Genomic DNA, 14,808 nt, shown 5'->3' on the forward strand with positions numbered 1-14,808 from the left:
GTGAAAGAGAAGCAGAAATTTATGGAAAGGTATTGATGATGTAAACATACTTGTAGATTTGAAATGGGTAACTGCCATGTTCTCAGGAGGCATGCAGTTCTCTAGAAAACAGTCCCATTGCCAGAAAAGTAGTTTGCCATGTCGGCTAATGACTTCATGGATGGTTGTACTCTAATAATGTTGAGGTGTCATATAGCAGTTAAGGCATCACAGTTCAAGGAGCTAGATGTCTGAAAAGCTGCCAGTCATTCATATAGCCATTTTTTTTAAAAAAATGAAAAGATAGATCTCCAATCTGCATTTCAAGTAGTCACATGGAAGCAGATCTTCTCTAAGCAAAACTGCTAGAATCATGGGGAAATTTTCAGCCTGGCTTCCTTCGCCCTTTCCAAAATTACGTTATGGGAGGGTGGGATCCTTGGATAGGCATAGTTGGGATATGCAGATGGAAAACCATCCCTGCCCTAGTTGATCAGAAAGGTCTTCCATAAGCTGGAGAAAGTTAGCATCCAAGCTGTAGAGAAAGCAAAAAAGGATTTATCTTTCATGTATTTGACAAAGCAGCCTAGAGATGCATTTACTTACTGAAGTTTACTTACCTACTTACTTATTTTACTTACTTATTTTTACTTACTGTTGGGCTATCTTCTTTTCTATGAGGCTAATGAGGGCTGCAGAGTTTTAAATGAAACTAATAAGCAGTAGATGGAGATGCTCAATAAAAAGCTTGTCCAGGCTGCTTCCCTAGGACTTCACTCAGCCAGGTTGGATTTCTATGGCCCAGGCAACAATTCCTGTTTGTCATTAGCAAACAAGTAACAAAATGCAGATTTACATCAGTCAGAGAGATTTGATTTAATCTTTTCACTTTTTTAAAAAAGTGAACACTTACTGAGAGTGAATTGGGAATAGTCACTAAATTTTAAAAAAAAGTTTGTGTCTTTATAGGACAAGTGAAGCTTGCCATGGGAACCATGAAACTGAAACTGAAGACAGAAGAACACAAAGACGGGAAGATGATAGAACTTATCAAGACAGAGAACCCTATGATTCTTCCTCACGGTACCATCGTGGGCCACCTCCAAGAGACTGGAAATGGGAAAATGATGGCTTCTTAAATTCTAGGCAAGGCAAATTTGCACATTCTTCAAGGAACCCAAATAACAGGCATCTTGGCAGCCAGCGAGGAAGGCCTGGGTGGCATCAAAATAATCCCGGAGTGCCTTCAAATCGATATCATAACTATGGGAATACTGGAGGTGCCTGGCATCAGAATTCTGGAGGTAAGCCATCAGGTTGGCATCATGGTGGCAGAGGAAGAAATCCCAACTGGAATTCTGAAGGGAAAAGTAGTTTTTCAAATTGGCAGTCCAAAAGCTCTGGAGGTAACTGGAAACTAGGTCAGCAAAGTGGAGGTGGCTGGAATTTTGCAAGAAATAGAACTGCAAATTGTAACTTTCAAATAGACAATTTGGAGGTTCCCTGGTTTCAAAGCAAGAATATACAAGATAAATTTAGTGGAGAAATGTATGCCTGGCAGTGGCAAGATAATGGATCTGGGGTCCCTTATATAGGCCACATGAATGAAAATGACAGTAGGGATAGCTTATTGGATTTCACTAGTGATCAGCTTCCTTCGGATGGGTTACTGAATTTTAGTACTTCTGTTCAGCCAGACGGCAAGGCCTCTAAAATAAATGGAAAGTGCAGCAGCCCTTCTCGAGAAAAGGCAAGTCGTTGGGCTCCGTATCCCTCTCAGAAAACTGTAGAACTGCCTCCATTGTCTGATAAGAATGTGAATAAAGTACCAGAGAAAGCAGATTCTGCCTGTCTGTCATCATCCTCAACTCCAAAATGGACAGATCCTAAAACCAATGACCCAAAATTTAAAAAATGGGAAGAAAGTTTTTCAGTATCCTCCAGTTCAAAAAAAGCATCCTACAAACCTGTGCCATGCAGAGAGCCTACTGAATGCACCAGTGGAAAAAAATCAGACCAAGCAGAAAGCAGAGGCCACAGGATGCCATCCCTGAAGTCTCCACTTCTTGCTATTCCAGATTTAAAGCCATCTTCTCAAAAGAGGAGCCCAAATAATCTCTTGAAACATGTACAGCTTTTATTATCCTCTGGAGAGTGTCAGAGTCAGCTGAATGCTTTAGACATAGAAGCTAATAGTTCTTCCTCTTATGAATCTAGGCTGAACAATGAATATAATGATTCGGAAGGCATCAGAAATGTGTTAGACAACAGTGAAAGCCTAAGTGATGTATTATGGAAAGCCGAACAAGAACTGAAGAGTAGCCATTCTTTGCCAACTGCTCCCTTGAGCCCTTATACAATAAGTCGTGGAAATCAAGAATGGAGTACTGTGGGACCTGTACATTCCCTGCTTGAGTCCCAGGTAGATAGGTTGGAGGAAGAGAGTTACAGAGACATAGCAGGAACCAAAAGTGCCCCATCAAATATTTGTTCATCCCATGAACCCAGAGAAACTGACAATACTGCAACAAAAAATGTTCATCCCCCAGGAGAATCAGGTCATATTGACAAAAACTCTTCTGAATTCCAAATGGAGTCCGTAGAATACCTCTTACACTGTCAACACAACTTAGATGGTGACTTGAAAGCAACCCAGGAAGAGGACGGGGAGGAAGATATTACAAAGTCAAGTGATCATCCTGAAGAGGAAGACTATGAAGCTCATTTAAATCACGAGCTACAAAAAGGTGCAGGTGGGCAGCCTTCTGGTCCTCTCCTCCCTGAACTGAGTAAACTTGGCTTTCCAGCTTCTCTCCAAAGAGACTTGACGTGGCGTGCCAGTTTGAAGAGCAAAACTGGCGCACATCTACCAGAGCCCAACCTCAACAGTGCAAGGCGCATTCGGAATGTTAGCGGCTATCGAAAGAGTGAGTCAGAGAAGGAATCGGGGCTCAAGCCGACCTTAAGGCAGATTATTAGTGTCTCTCGTAGAAATGTCAACTGGGAGCAAGTCATTCAGCAGGTGACAAAGAAAAAACAAGAGCTTGGCAAAGGTTTACCAAGGTTTGTAGTCCATCAGCCTTAAATATGGTTGTTACCATACAGTGGTTGTTTATATATTGCTTTTCAATATGTGCTGTCAAAGCAGTCTATACAAAAAGATAGGACAATTAACTCATAAGAAAACTAGCAAAATGCAAAAAAGAGCAAATAAGAGCAATGATAATGCTTGAATTAGATTAAGGGATAACAAGGGGACACCTGGCTCTGCCTTTCTTCCCTCTGGCTTCTGAAAAAAATGATTGATCATACATCACATTTTTGTGGTAAGGAGCAAAATCAAAGCAGGTAAAGATGCTAGGAACTGGATTGAAGCATATAACATTCCACAGACAGACATCCAAATAGGAAATAAATTCAACATTTAAAAACTGTTGAGAGTGAAAAGTTGAAAATGTTGTATGGAAGGAGAAAGATGTGGCTGACCTTGCATTTTACAGTGGAAAGATACACTTTTAACTAGTCTGATATGGGAAATAGTGCCAGTATAATAAGAATTTTTATTTATTTTAGATAAATAACACATGCATAAAACTCTAAAGCACATGCATAAAAATATTTTTAAATCCCAATGTAGTCCCCCTCTCTCCCCCCCCAGTAGCAACACTAAATGAAAAGAAGGGAAAAACACACACACAAAAACCTATACATATACACGGTGACCTCCAGCTGCCGCACTAAGGATCCAAGCATAATTCTAGCTCTGTACTTATAATTAATATCTACATTTGTTTCACTTTCAGTCATTTTATTAATTTATATTTTATTATATGGGGTATTTGCTGTGTTGCTGTCTTTAAAGACAAGGCCTTACTTGTAAACTAAAGCACTTTACAATCCCAGTATTGGTCTATGACTGTAATAAACTGATGATGAACCCCCTGTATATGGATTGAACACTTTTTATTGGTTCTTTCCAGTTATAATAGAATAAAACATTCCAGCTGGGGAAATTCCAGGCCTGCATCAGGTAAAGGTAATCTAGTTGGTGGCAGTGTAAATGTAATGTAACTGGTGGTGAAATGATTGCTTTATGTTACAGCCTGAACTGGGAATGTTTCAAAAAGTCTTTCTCCTTGCATCAGCATATCTGGATCCAGCCCACTAACCATAGATGAGGGCATTAAACATAGTTTATTTTAAAATAGGTTTGTGCAGAGGGATAAGGGATTTAGGATGAGGAGACTGCTTCATATTGGTTGTTTAACAGACATTGATGTGCAAGGTTGTTTTCAATATTGATATTGCAGTTTCAGCTGCATCTTCCTAACTACCACACTTCCAAGACAGAATCTTGGCTATTGTGGGTTTTGGGGGCTGTGTGGCTGTGGTCTGGTAGTTTTAGCTCCTAACGTTTATGAGTGAAACATTAGCAGCTAAACTACCAGACCACGGCCACACAGCCCCCAAAAACCACAACAACCAATTGATTTCAGTTGAAAGCCTTTGACAGTACACAGAATTTTGGCATTTGAACCAGAAAAAATAGGACACTGGTAGAATGCTATAAGCCTAGTTAGTCAGATTTGCTTCAGTAGGTTTCTAATGTTCAGACTGAAGGTACGAATGGTGATAAACTATTGGCAGATTTTAGTATTGTAAATTTAATCTGGCCATCCTTGGTAAGAAATAGATACTCTTCAGAAAGCCGTCTAGTCTGCTTCTGTCCTTTGTGCAACATTTAGATATCCTGATTAATTAAATGAAAGCATTGTTTACATGTTCTTTCACAAAAAGGACTCTGCGGTTTCTTCCATACATTTGTGTAGTTTCAGTTTTTTGGAAAGCAAATGTAGTACCACTGCTGTGTATTGATCAGGATGTTTTGTTCACTGTTCAAGGTTCATTGTTAATCATTTGATCTTTTGTCTGTTGCAGGTTTGGCATTGAGATGGTCCCTCTCATCCAAAATGAACAGGAGGGTCTTGGGCTGGGTGAGGCGCCTGATCTCACCCCTCTTGAAGGATTTCACTGGGAAGGGATCTCCGTTGGCTCCCCTGGGCCCATTAGAAAGCGTAGCCTCTCTGAAAGTAGCGTGACAATAGAGAAGACAGCTTCTGCTTACAGTTTCTTTGACAATCATGGCCCATTGAGCAAAGGCAGTGAGCAAAGGCAGACCAGTTCAGTTTCTGTCACCGAAGGCACAACTTCTGAGTTCCAACTGTATACAGATGCTCTGCCTTGTGTGAAACAAGAGGCCTCTTCTCTCCCTTCATCACCATTCAAAACTGACTCCATTGCCAATAGTAGGAGGCTAAGCTTACAGACCCCCCCTGACGTTAGCAGCCTCGCTGCACGTAGTGCAAAAGAAATCCAGAGAAGCCCAGAATACAGAGCACATCTGTTTGAAGGCCAAGATATGCTAGAAAGTCCAGGGGAAAGATACTGTTTGGCTTCAACTCTTTCTACATCCAGCACGGTCGATGCAGCCACTGATAGCAGCTATACATCTGGCAATGAACAGAATGACAGCCAGGGAGTTGGCAAAAAACGAAGAGCAACCGGAGTAAGTTGTCTGAATATTGTTAGCCATTGTAGGTTGGTTTCAGCAATCTATTGGCACTTTTTGCTGATAGTTATGGATCATCCCCACTTTCTCCTCCCTCTCACAGTCCTCTTTAACTCTAGAGAAGCTTATTCCCAAGCTTGTGGGGTCTGTACAGAGCAATAGCCACATGGGCAAGGGAAAGAGCATTAAATTACCATTTCTGCATATGGAAGATTAATCAGAGAGCAATTTTGCACTTTCTCCTTCCTCATTGCAGCCTGCCAACCTGTGTGGTTATTTTCTCCACAAGACCCCAGCCCTGGGAATAAATTTTCCCTGGACCAGAAAGAACTGCTGGAGGGAGGGCCAAGCCAGGAAGATCTGTAGATGTTTCATTTCTTTATTTAAAACTTTTATTATCTGCCTTTTTACCTTGTGGCACTTAAGGCGGCTTACAATATAAATATAGTAACAGTTATACAACACATAAAAGATGGCAGTTTAAAATCTCAGGGCTGCTAATTAGAAATAAAAACCGAAATTAGTCTTTGTTGTTGCTGGACTTTCTGCTGAATTCATCCCAGTTCTTCACTTTTAACCTCTTAAATCTTCCAGTGGTTCCAAAAAGGCCAGTTTGTTTCTGGGCTCAATTCAAGGTGCTGGTATTGACCTTTAAAGCCCCGTACTCCTGGGACCAACCCTGCTTCAGTAGCCCCTGTAACCTGAAGCTAGATGGATGACAACCTGAGAAAGAGCCTTCTCCATCACGGCACCAAAACTTTGGAATTCTTTCCCCAAGAATATGTATATATCTCCCTCTTATTAGTGTCTTTTGCCAGCAGAGGAATATGTTTTTGTTTTGTCTAGAATACCTCCAGTAAGGATCCTGGCCCTTGTTAATGCGTTTTAATTGAATAAATTCATAATTAAATGCTTTAATGCTTTGTTTATATTTGCTGCCCTGTGGACCCTGATTAATTGGGTGGAAAGGCAGCATTAAAATGTCTTAAATAAAATGTAGTTCTATTGTCTGCCCTTAACACATTTTCTTTAGTGACTTTGGCCCATCTTTCTTTACTTCAGCATCTTCATGTGCAAAGTCATAACTGGTCAGTACTGTTTATTTCTCCATCAACCCTAAGGCCAAACTGGTGTATTTTTTACTGTGGTCTAAGTTGCCACTTTCAAAATGTACTGTTGGAAGTTTCCACTTCCAAAATGTTCTATTAAAGATTTCACTTGGCCAAATCTATGTTCATAGACAATGATATCTGCTAAAATTGTATTATCCATAACCACAATTATCCTACCTTATCTGATAAGGGATACTTGTATTTTAATTTGCAGGAGGCGTCCTCTCCTGAAATCCCAAGTCTAGAAAGAAAAAATAAGCGAAGGAAGATTAAAGGCAAAAAAGGTAGGTGATAGTAAGAAATAAAGCTGCATTGATTTATTTGCTTCTATGTTTATGCTCTACTTTTCTCCCTGGATGACCTACATCAAACACCATATCTATAGATTATTAGAAATGCAAAACAGGACCTGCCCAAGATACATTATTGTTTCTAGCTTAAAATTTTGGGAAGATGTCTCCTCCTGTTTCTTCCTCTTCTTAGTATTTTAGATCTTTCATGATAAAATGTTAGTAGGGAAGAATTTTTAACTATACTGCAGAATTTTCCTGAATTGCAGTAAAAGCTAACTCCCATTATTTACTGAGTAGAAACACTGAATTGGTAACTGGAGGCAATTTTAGATTGGATGCAGGCTAATAAACTGAAGCATGATTCCAATAAAATGAAAGGGCTTCTGTGGATGAAAGGTCAGACCCAGGATTTAAGATGGTACCCTTCTGCCTGTTATTGAATTTCCCTTGAAGGAACAGGTCTATAGTCAGCAAATGCTCTTGAACCCAGGCCTATAGCAGGTGGCAGCTGTGGCCAAAAGTGCCTTTTACCAACTTTGACTGCTTAGCTAGCTTTGCCTTTCCTGAGGAGAAAAGGTCCGTGGTGCATAATCTAGTTGCATCTAAATTAGATCACATGCATTTGATGTGAGGCTGCCCTTGGAAAATATTTAGAACCTTCTGTGGGTGCAGAACATAACACCAGGATATTGTCTGGAGTGAGTCAGAGGGAGCATATCACTCCAGTCCACCTTCACTGGCTTCCAATTGTTTTCCAACACAATTCAATGTACTGGTCTTGACTTTCAGAGCCCTATATGGCTTACATATCTGAAGGACCACCTATTCCCTTATGAACCTACTGGACCATTATGGTCATGTTCTGAGGTTGTGCTTCAGGTGCCCCCACCTTCTGAGATCAGGTGGGTGGCAAACTAGGAGATGCTTGTCATCATGGCTCCAAAACTCTGATACCTTTTCCCTAGGGAGATTCTGTACTACTGTAACTCATTCTCTGCGGGGCTGCCCAGCTGCAGGGCTGCCCTTGAGGCTGATACAGAAACTCCTAACAGGTCCAAAATGCAGCTACATGGGTCCTTACAGGGTCAACATGGCAAGTACTCCATCAGCTGCATTGGCTTCCAGTGGAATACCAAATCAGATGCAAGGCTCTAACATTAACCTTTAAAGCCCTAAGTGGTCTGCAGCCTTCATATCTATGGAACCACCTCTCCAAATATTCTCCCCAGAGAGCACTGTGCTCCATGAATGTTAACTTCTTGGTTGTCCCTGGCCTGAAAAAATATCCAGCTGTCTTTGACCAGGGCCAGAGCCTTTTCAGCTCTTGTCACGGCCTAGTGGAACACTTTGTCAAAAGAGACCCGGGCCCCATCACAGTTCTGCAGAGCCTGTTGAGTAATTATAGAGAAAAGGAGGGATGGTACAATAGTGCCTAACTCGAAATACAAAGGACCTAATCTAATAAGACACAGGTTTTTTCCAATATAAACAGCATAATATATTAATAACAAAAATGAAGCCAGACTTTGCTGTTTAACTGAATACACAATACAGGTCTTTACTTGGAATAACCTTCATGGGGTTCTTACTCTTTTTCTATGGAAGGTTATTATGAGGCAAAGAATTGTCTGGACCTTTGTGAGGCAGCTCTTAAACATGCTACAGGCTTCTCTATTTTGCATAGCAACCCTGTTTATTAATTTCCGGAGGACCTCATAAACTTAAGAGATACTGCAAGGGAATCTCTTCATTTGTGATTTGTTGACTGAAAGTTTTCACTTACTCTAAAAGAATGTTAAAGGTTTTTTTTTGGGGGGGGGGGTTCTTGCAGAACTTGTATATAATTCAGTTAAATAGCCAAATTTGGCTTCATTTTTGTTATCAATATATCATGCTGTTTATATTGGAGAATCTGTTTGTGTCATATTAGATAACGTTCTTTGTATTTCTGGTTAGGCCTACAGTTGAAGGCAGCAGCGGTGTCCAACATTTGTTCTTTCAGGCTTCAGGCTTGCAGTAGCTTAGTTTAAGTGTGTCAAATAATTGTGCTTGAGACTCAGCAAAACCATAACTTTTGCAATGGAGATAAGAACCAGGTGCTGGGAGGAAGCACTAACCACCCTGACTCCCTTAAAGTCTCAAAGGTCGAAAACAGCAGAGCCACATTCCAGTTAACTAGCAGATGATTTTATGAGCCTTGTCATCTGTAAGAAATGAGAGAGTTTAATATGCATATAAAATCTTACCATTTTATCTCACTCTGATCCTCTGGGTCACCTGGCTAGCAATAGGGTTACATGATTTATTGAAATCACCAGCCACAGATCTGATTGGGCATTGGGCTGCATCAAATTCAGACCCCTGCACCTAAAGTTTAGGATTTTCAGCCTAATTTTGAGTGTTCTTGGTGTCTTTGCCATGGCTTCTTGATACACCTTTGAACCTTGTGATCGAGTGCTGCTTAGACGTGCTGTCTGACAAGCTGATGCTCAGAAAGCGGCCTTTGAATGCCAGGAGAATTTCAGTGGGAATGGTAACATCTGTTATTTTGAACCAGTGCTATTTATTGTGAAGTTAGTCCTTTGTGGTTTAGTTTTTGTCATTTTGAATCCTCACAGCCAATTGTTCTTTTTGAAATATTCTTGCAAAAATTTAAGAAATCACTTTAATACTGTCTTGTGGCGTTTGTCATCACATGACTTCAGTCTAATTCCAGCACACAGTCTCATGTGGTTATACCTACCAGGTCAGTTGTTCTGTGAAACTGACGCAGGAGGTGGTCTACTTTGCAGGGGGTGACTATCTTAATTTTAATCCCAGGAAGTCTGAAGCTTGCCCCTTGACTTCTGGCTGCTTGGACAGTGAAAGGAGGCTGATACCGGCTGCCAAGGCTGAGGTGTGAGGATTCGTACCCCAGGGTTTTGTAATTTTGTATTTTGCTGACCCATTCCAAAAATGCCTTGGACTTGGTATTTTTGACAGTATGTTTTAGATTGTTAGTCACCTTGGCAGCCCTTGTAAGGGCAGGATGGTAGGATATACATTTTGTAAATAAATGATAAATATTGTCAAAGGCTTTTCTCTGTGATATACCTCTGAAGATGCCAGCCACAGATGCAGGCGAAACGTTAGGAACAAAATCCACCAGACCACGGCCACACAGCCCAGAAAACCCTCCAGAACCAAATGATAAATACCATGCTCATCAATGAAAGAATAATCATGTGCAGATGAGGACTGTATCTTAATTAAAAGGCAAAAAAAAATTGTTTTGCGAACATCAGATGACCATGTACATGGTTATCCACTATTTGATAACATTGGCATGCTTGCTTAGCAAGTAGCAGAAGCCAGCCTTCCGTTGCTATGGGCCATTCATGAGAACAGTGTGGTACGGTTAAGTGCAGTTTCTGTCTACCAGTCCACTTTCACGAGGCAGCAGTGGAGCTTTTTGCACTAAATATTCAGGCCTTGGAAAGTTGTCTTATGCCAAGTGCAGTGATAATTTTCCAGATGTCCTAAAAGAAGCTATTTGCCAAGTCAGATCTTGTAATTTATTTTTCTTTTCCAGAACGTTCTCAGGTAGACCAGTTGTTGTCTATTTCCCTGAGGGAAGAAGAATTGAGCAAGTCATTTCAGTGTGTGGATGCGAGCCTGCTGCAGGCTCGAGCTGCTTTACAAACAGCTTATATTGAAGTTCAGCGACTCCTTGTACTCAAACAACAGGTGACCACATCTGAACTCCAATAGCTCTAGTTCTGGTAGTTTCAAGGTGGTTCTTATGATAAACCTGATCGGAATTCCTTTTTGTACCTTTAGATATCTGTGGAAATGGGCACTTTGAGGAGCCAGAGAATTGAGATCCTACAGGGACTTCAAGGTACTTGGACCTGTGGTGCTGTTCTACTGATCTTTGACATTCATATCATATAAGGCTTGGATGTTGGGAAAGTTCTTTCCCTTCCTGGATTCTCTCATTATCAACCTCTCCCAAATGCTAACTGAAGTAAAGAAAACAAAAACAAAAAAGGTTGTTCAAATCTTGCTCATGACTCAGCATCTCACAGAGAGATCCTGAATGTTTTAAATTCCATGAGATTCAAGAACAAGGATTGATAGGGAAACTCTGTTTGTCAACACAAGTGAGTGACTGCAGAGCAGCTCCCATTTATCTAATATACTAGATGGCAGAACGCAGTTTGACAGTCCATTTCCTGGCCCATTCAGAAGAAGAAGAGGAGGAGGAGGAGTTTGGATTTATATCCCCCCTTCTCCTGTAAGGAGACTCAAAGGGGCTTATAATCTCCTTGCCCTTCCCCCCTCACAACAAACACCCTGTGAGGTGGATGGAGCTGAGAGAGCTCCGGAAAGCTGTGACTAGCCCAAGGTAACCCAGCTGGCGTGTGTGGGAGTGCACAGGCTAATCTGAATTCCCCAGATAAGCCTCCACAGCTCAAGTGGCAGAGCGGGGAATCAAACCCGGTTCCTCCAGATTAGAATGTACTTGCTCTTAACCATTACGCCACTGCTGCTCCACTACACCATTGCTACAGCACTGCTGCTATAAGATAAATAACCTTGCATCATAAGTATTCTTAATCAGTCCCAAAGGAGTCATTTGCATTCCTTGAATGCAGTTTTAACAGCAGAAAGAGCTATTGCATAATTCTGTTATCATGAGTCATCATGAATTATTTTAAAATATTAAACTGCATTTTGAACATACAAATATATCTTATTGTTTAAATCTGGGAGGTGGTTGTTACTTAGGCTAAAGACATGTACTCAGTTTTCTTTTTAAAAGAATAATCTCTCAAAAAATGGAAGCCACAAAAAGGATAAATTTCCACCAGTAAAGGGAGATATGGGTCTTGAAATCACAGGATTTGCAAAAAGAATGTTTCCTAAGGGAAACAAGTTTGAAAAGGTCTGTTTGTACTTCTTTGAGCTTTGATTCATTGAGAAACATAAGATCATCTCCCTTTGGTCTGAGTGTTGTGCTATGGCTATGAGCACTCTGAAGGGGCAACAGGAAATTCTGCACACAGCTCCTCCAAGGAGGCATCCAAAACAGTTCTCCCTGACTTTGCATGCCACCATTTGTTGATCTTCTCTTTCTCTAGAAACATATGAGCCTACTGTACAGCAAGTTTATCCGAACAGCTTGAGTGAAAAAGGAAACTGCAAGATTCAGCCAACACAAGGTCTAAATGCTAATCCAGGTCTTCTAGTTCCTCCTATGGAAAATGTTTCACACCTCTCAGCCCAAATATCCCCATCTGTCTTGGCAGCCCCTATCCAAGTAAGCGTTCCACCCACATTTCAAACTACAGGGATCATGGGAGCCATCACAATTCCTGATTCGTCTGTTCAAATCAAGCAAGAACCTGCATCTCCAAAGCCTGGGGAAGAGAATATGAATACACCACTGCAGAACTCTCTTTGTTCTCCACAAGCAGAACTTCAGTTTCAGGATGGTATGTTAGTTGAACTGTTATTTAGAAGATGAAGTGTACTGTTCAAGTGTCTGTGTGAGTGCAATGCACACTGTCTTATTTCTAAGCTAGCTTTAGTACCATTTTTGATTCTCTGGTCAGAGTAGGACTTAGCTCAACTGTTGCTTTTCCAATTGAGCTAAAGTACAGCAAAGGAAGTGGGATGCGGATAGCCAGCTTGCTGAAGAAAACTGGTCAACATTATGGGTTGGAGCCTGCTCAAAAGTATTTTTGGGAGCAGAGCAGAAATTTCCTGTCTTCCTTCTCCCAGTGCAGTTCAAAATGTTCCCTGATGCTGTTTCTGGGGATCAGGGAATTCTCAGGAGCAGCATGAGGTGGAACTGAAGTTTGCTAAATGTGTGGGAAGTTGGCAAAAAGCAGCCCTCCCTTTTCTGTTGTATAGTTTCTGATACATCTGAATCTAAGTCAGCTTCTTTTGCTGCTTATGTATTCAGAAGATTGTCTTAGAGGCATGGTGTGGGGCTTCTAGAGCACCTCTTTTCTAAGGTTATTTTCTTTTGGCCAGTGAAGAGCATCCAGGCTCTGGATCACTGCCAATGCAACATGTCAAAGGACTTCTAGGCAAGGCTAAATTCTGTTACTGGAAATATTTTTAAAGCAAGGTAATGGAAGATAGGGGGTGTCATTGCTTTAGCTCATGTGTAGAAGGGCCTGTTCATTCACTACTGTTGTGAAGAAAAACAACCTAGTCAGTTCCCTCCTTATTGCATTATATTATGCTAATTTAACTGGTAATTTTTGATCCTGCAACCGAAGAAGAGTCTTTTGAGCAATGCTCTTGGAAACTTCAGGGGGTACCATTTTCAGGTATCTTCAGTCTCTCCCGGCTACATCCCTTTGTTAGAAAGAGTGCTAGATTAAATATTTGCCAACAAGTCTGGTTGTTAATAAATTATACATAGCTTCCAGCGTATAAAGTGCTTTGTATCAATTATCATGCACATCCTCAGAACAAAAAAGTAAAGTTATTACAACTTCTGTGTTGCTGATGAGCAAATGAAAACACTGCCTAGCATACAGAAAGCACCTAAAGATGAGGTAGAGGCCAGACCTTTCCACGTCCAACAGTGGTTTCTCGGCATGCTCTGCTATCATGGTGGCTGTAGTGTGTGGGTTAGTTGCCAACTTAAATGATTGGGCTTGAATTTAATCTTAGAATCTGTCATTCTCCCATCAGTGGAGGAGGGCCCTGAGTGGCTTATCCCTCCCACCCATTCAGAGGGCCAGACCAGAAAGTTTTCTAGTTCTGAGCCACTACAGCTTGATTTTGAGAGTTGGGATTAGGATGCATAAATGTTGAGCATTATGGTAAAATACATCCCATCTTCTTTCTTCAGGAAATGCAAGCCAGAAATCTTCACTGTACCCTGTAATCTCTGCTACCATGTCTCTGTCAGGACTCATTGATTTCCAGCAACTTAATCAAGATATTCAAGATCCTCTTCCTGATGAGGAGACCCCCAGAGTATCTGGTTGTTCACCATCATTAGATTCAGTGAAGACAAAAGAAAACAAAGACCCAGCAGACAAACCCATCACAGAACAATGCAGTAGTTCCCTTCAGAGCAGAACCTTCCCTTCTGAACCCCCTATGAATGATCCCAAACAGGCCATGGAACAGCGTGAGCAGATGGCAGTCTGCAAATTAAGCAAGAAAAAGAAGAAGTTAAAGAAAAAGAAAGCACTGCGAGCCGCTCATGTCCCTGAGAACAGTGACACAGAACAGGATATAAGTGACTCAAAACCTTTCAGGAAAGTCAAGTCTATAAAGGGGTCCAAAGGTGAAAAAGTTACGACATCCACTCCTCCAAAGCAAGAAGATACAGAGGCTACTGTGGGGAAAAACGGGAAGAAGGATGAGAATAATAGTGACACATCTCTGGAGTTTGTGGAGGTCCCCAAATCTCCTCTTGAAGTGGTGGCCATTACTTCTTCAGAGTCTGGAGATGAGAAACCAGACAGCCCTTCCAAGAGGGACTCCTTGAGTTCCTCAGAGCAGCTTTTAAGAGAAGCGTCTCGATCTGGCTATGATGAAGTGAGCTCTACTAGTGAGATTGGAACAAACTATAGCGATGGCATTGGTAGAATGTGAGTTGAAAAATGTGCATGTGAGCATGATGTGTGCTGCAGAAATTTGTTCGTTGGATTGTAATAGATTTTGTTGGCTTTTGATTGTTTGATTAATTGCCTTCTTATTGCTCAATGTCTGTAATATTTTAGGTCACCTCTGGCATCTTTATTCAGATAGGTGATTTATAAATTCCAGATTGGACCCATAGAATTGTAAGCACTTCCATCAGTAGGGCTATGTGTGAGTTCTCCCAATATTCACTTTTCCC

At 41.1% G+C, this 14,808-nt stretch overlaps 1 protein-coding gene across 2 annotated transcripts in view; it reads left to right on the plus strand.

Moving 5' to 3' along the window:
* Nucleotides 1-14,808, plus strand: part of ZNF106 (zinc finger protein 106) — a 57,981-nt gene that overhangs the window by 22,610 nt on the left and 20,563 nt on the right. For both annotated transcript variants that reach the window (XM_048484156.1, XM_048484157.1), the window contains exons 5-11: nt 949-3,042; nt 4,918-5,545; nt 6,875-6,944; nt 10,525-10,679; nt 10,773-10,833; nt 12,077-12,430; nt 13,807-14,557. In XM_048484156.1, coding sequence (XP_048340113.1) covers nt 949-3,042; nt 4,918-5,545; nt 6,875-6,944; nt 10,525-10,679; nt 10,773-10,833; nt 12,077-12,430; nt 13,807-14,557 — 4,113 coding nt within the window. The remainder of the gene's footprint in view (nt 1-948; nt 3,043-4,917; nt 5,546-6,874; nt 6,945-10,524; nt 10,680-10,772; nt 10,834-12,076; nt 12,431-13,806; nt 14,558-14,808) is intronic.

The sequence above is a fragment of the Sphaerodactylus townsendi genome, linkage group LG02 (assembly GCF_021028975.2).
Source record: "Sphaerodactylus townsendi isolate TG3544 linkage group LG02, MPM_Stown_v2.3, whole genome shotgun sequence".
Taxonomy (NCBI): domain Eukaryota; kingdom Metazoa; phylum Chordata; class Lepidosauria; order Squamata; family Sphaerodactylidae; genus Sphaerodactylus; species Sphaerodactylus townsendi.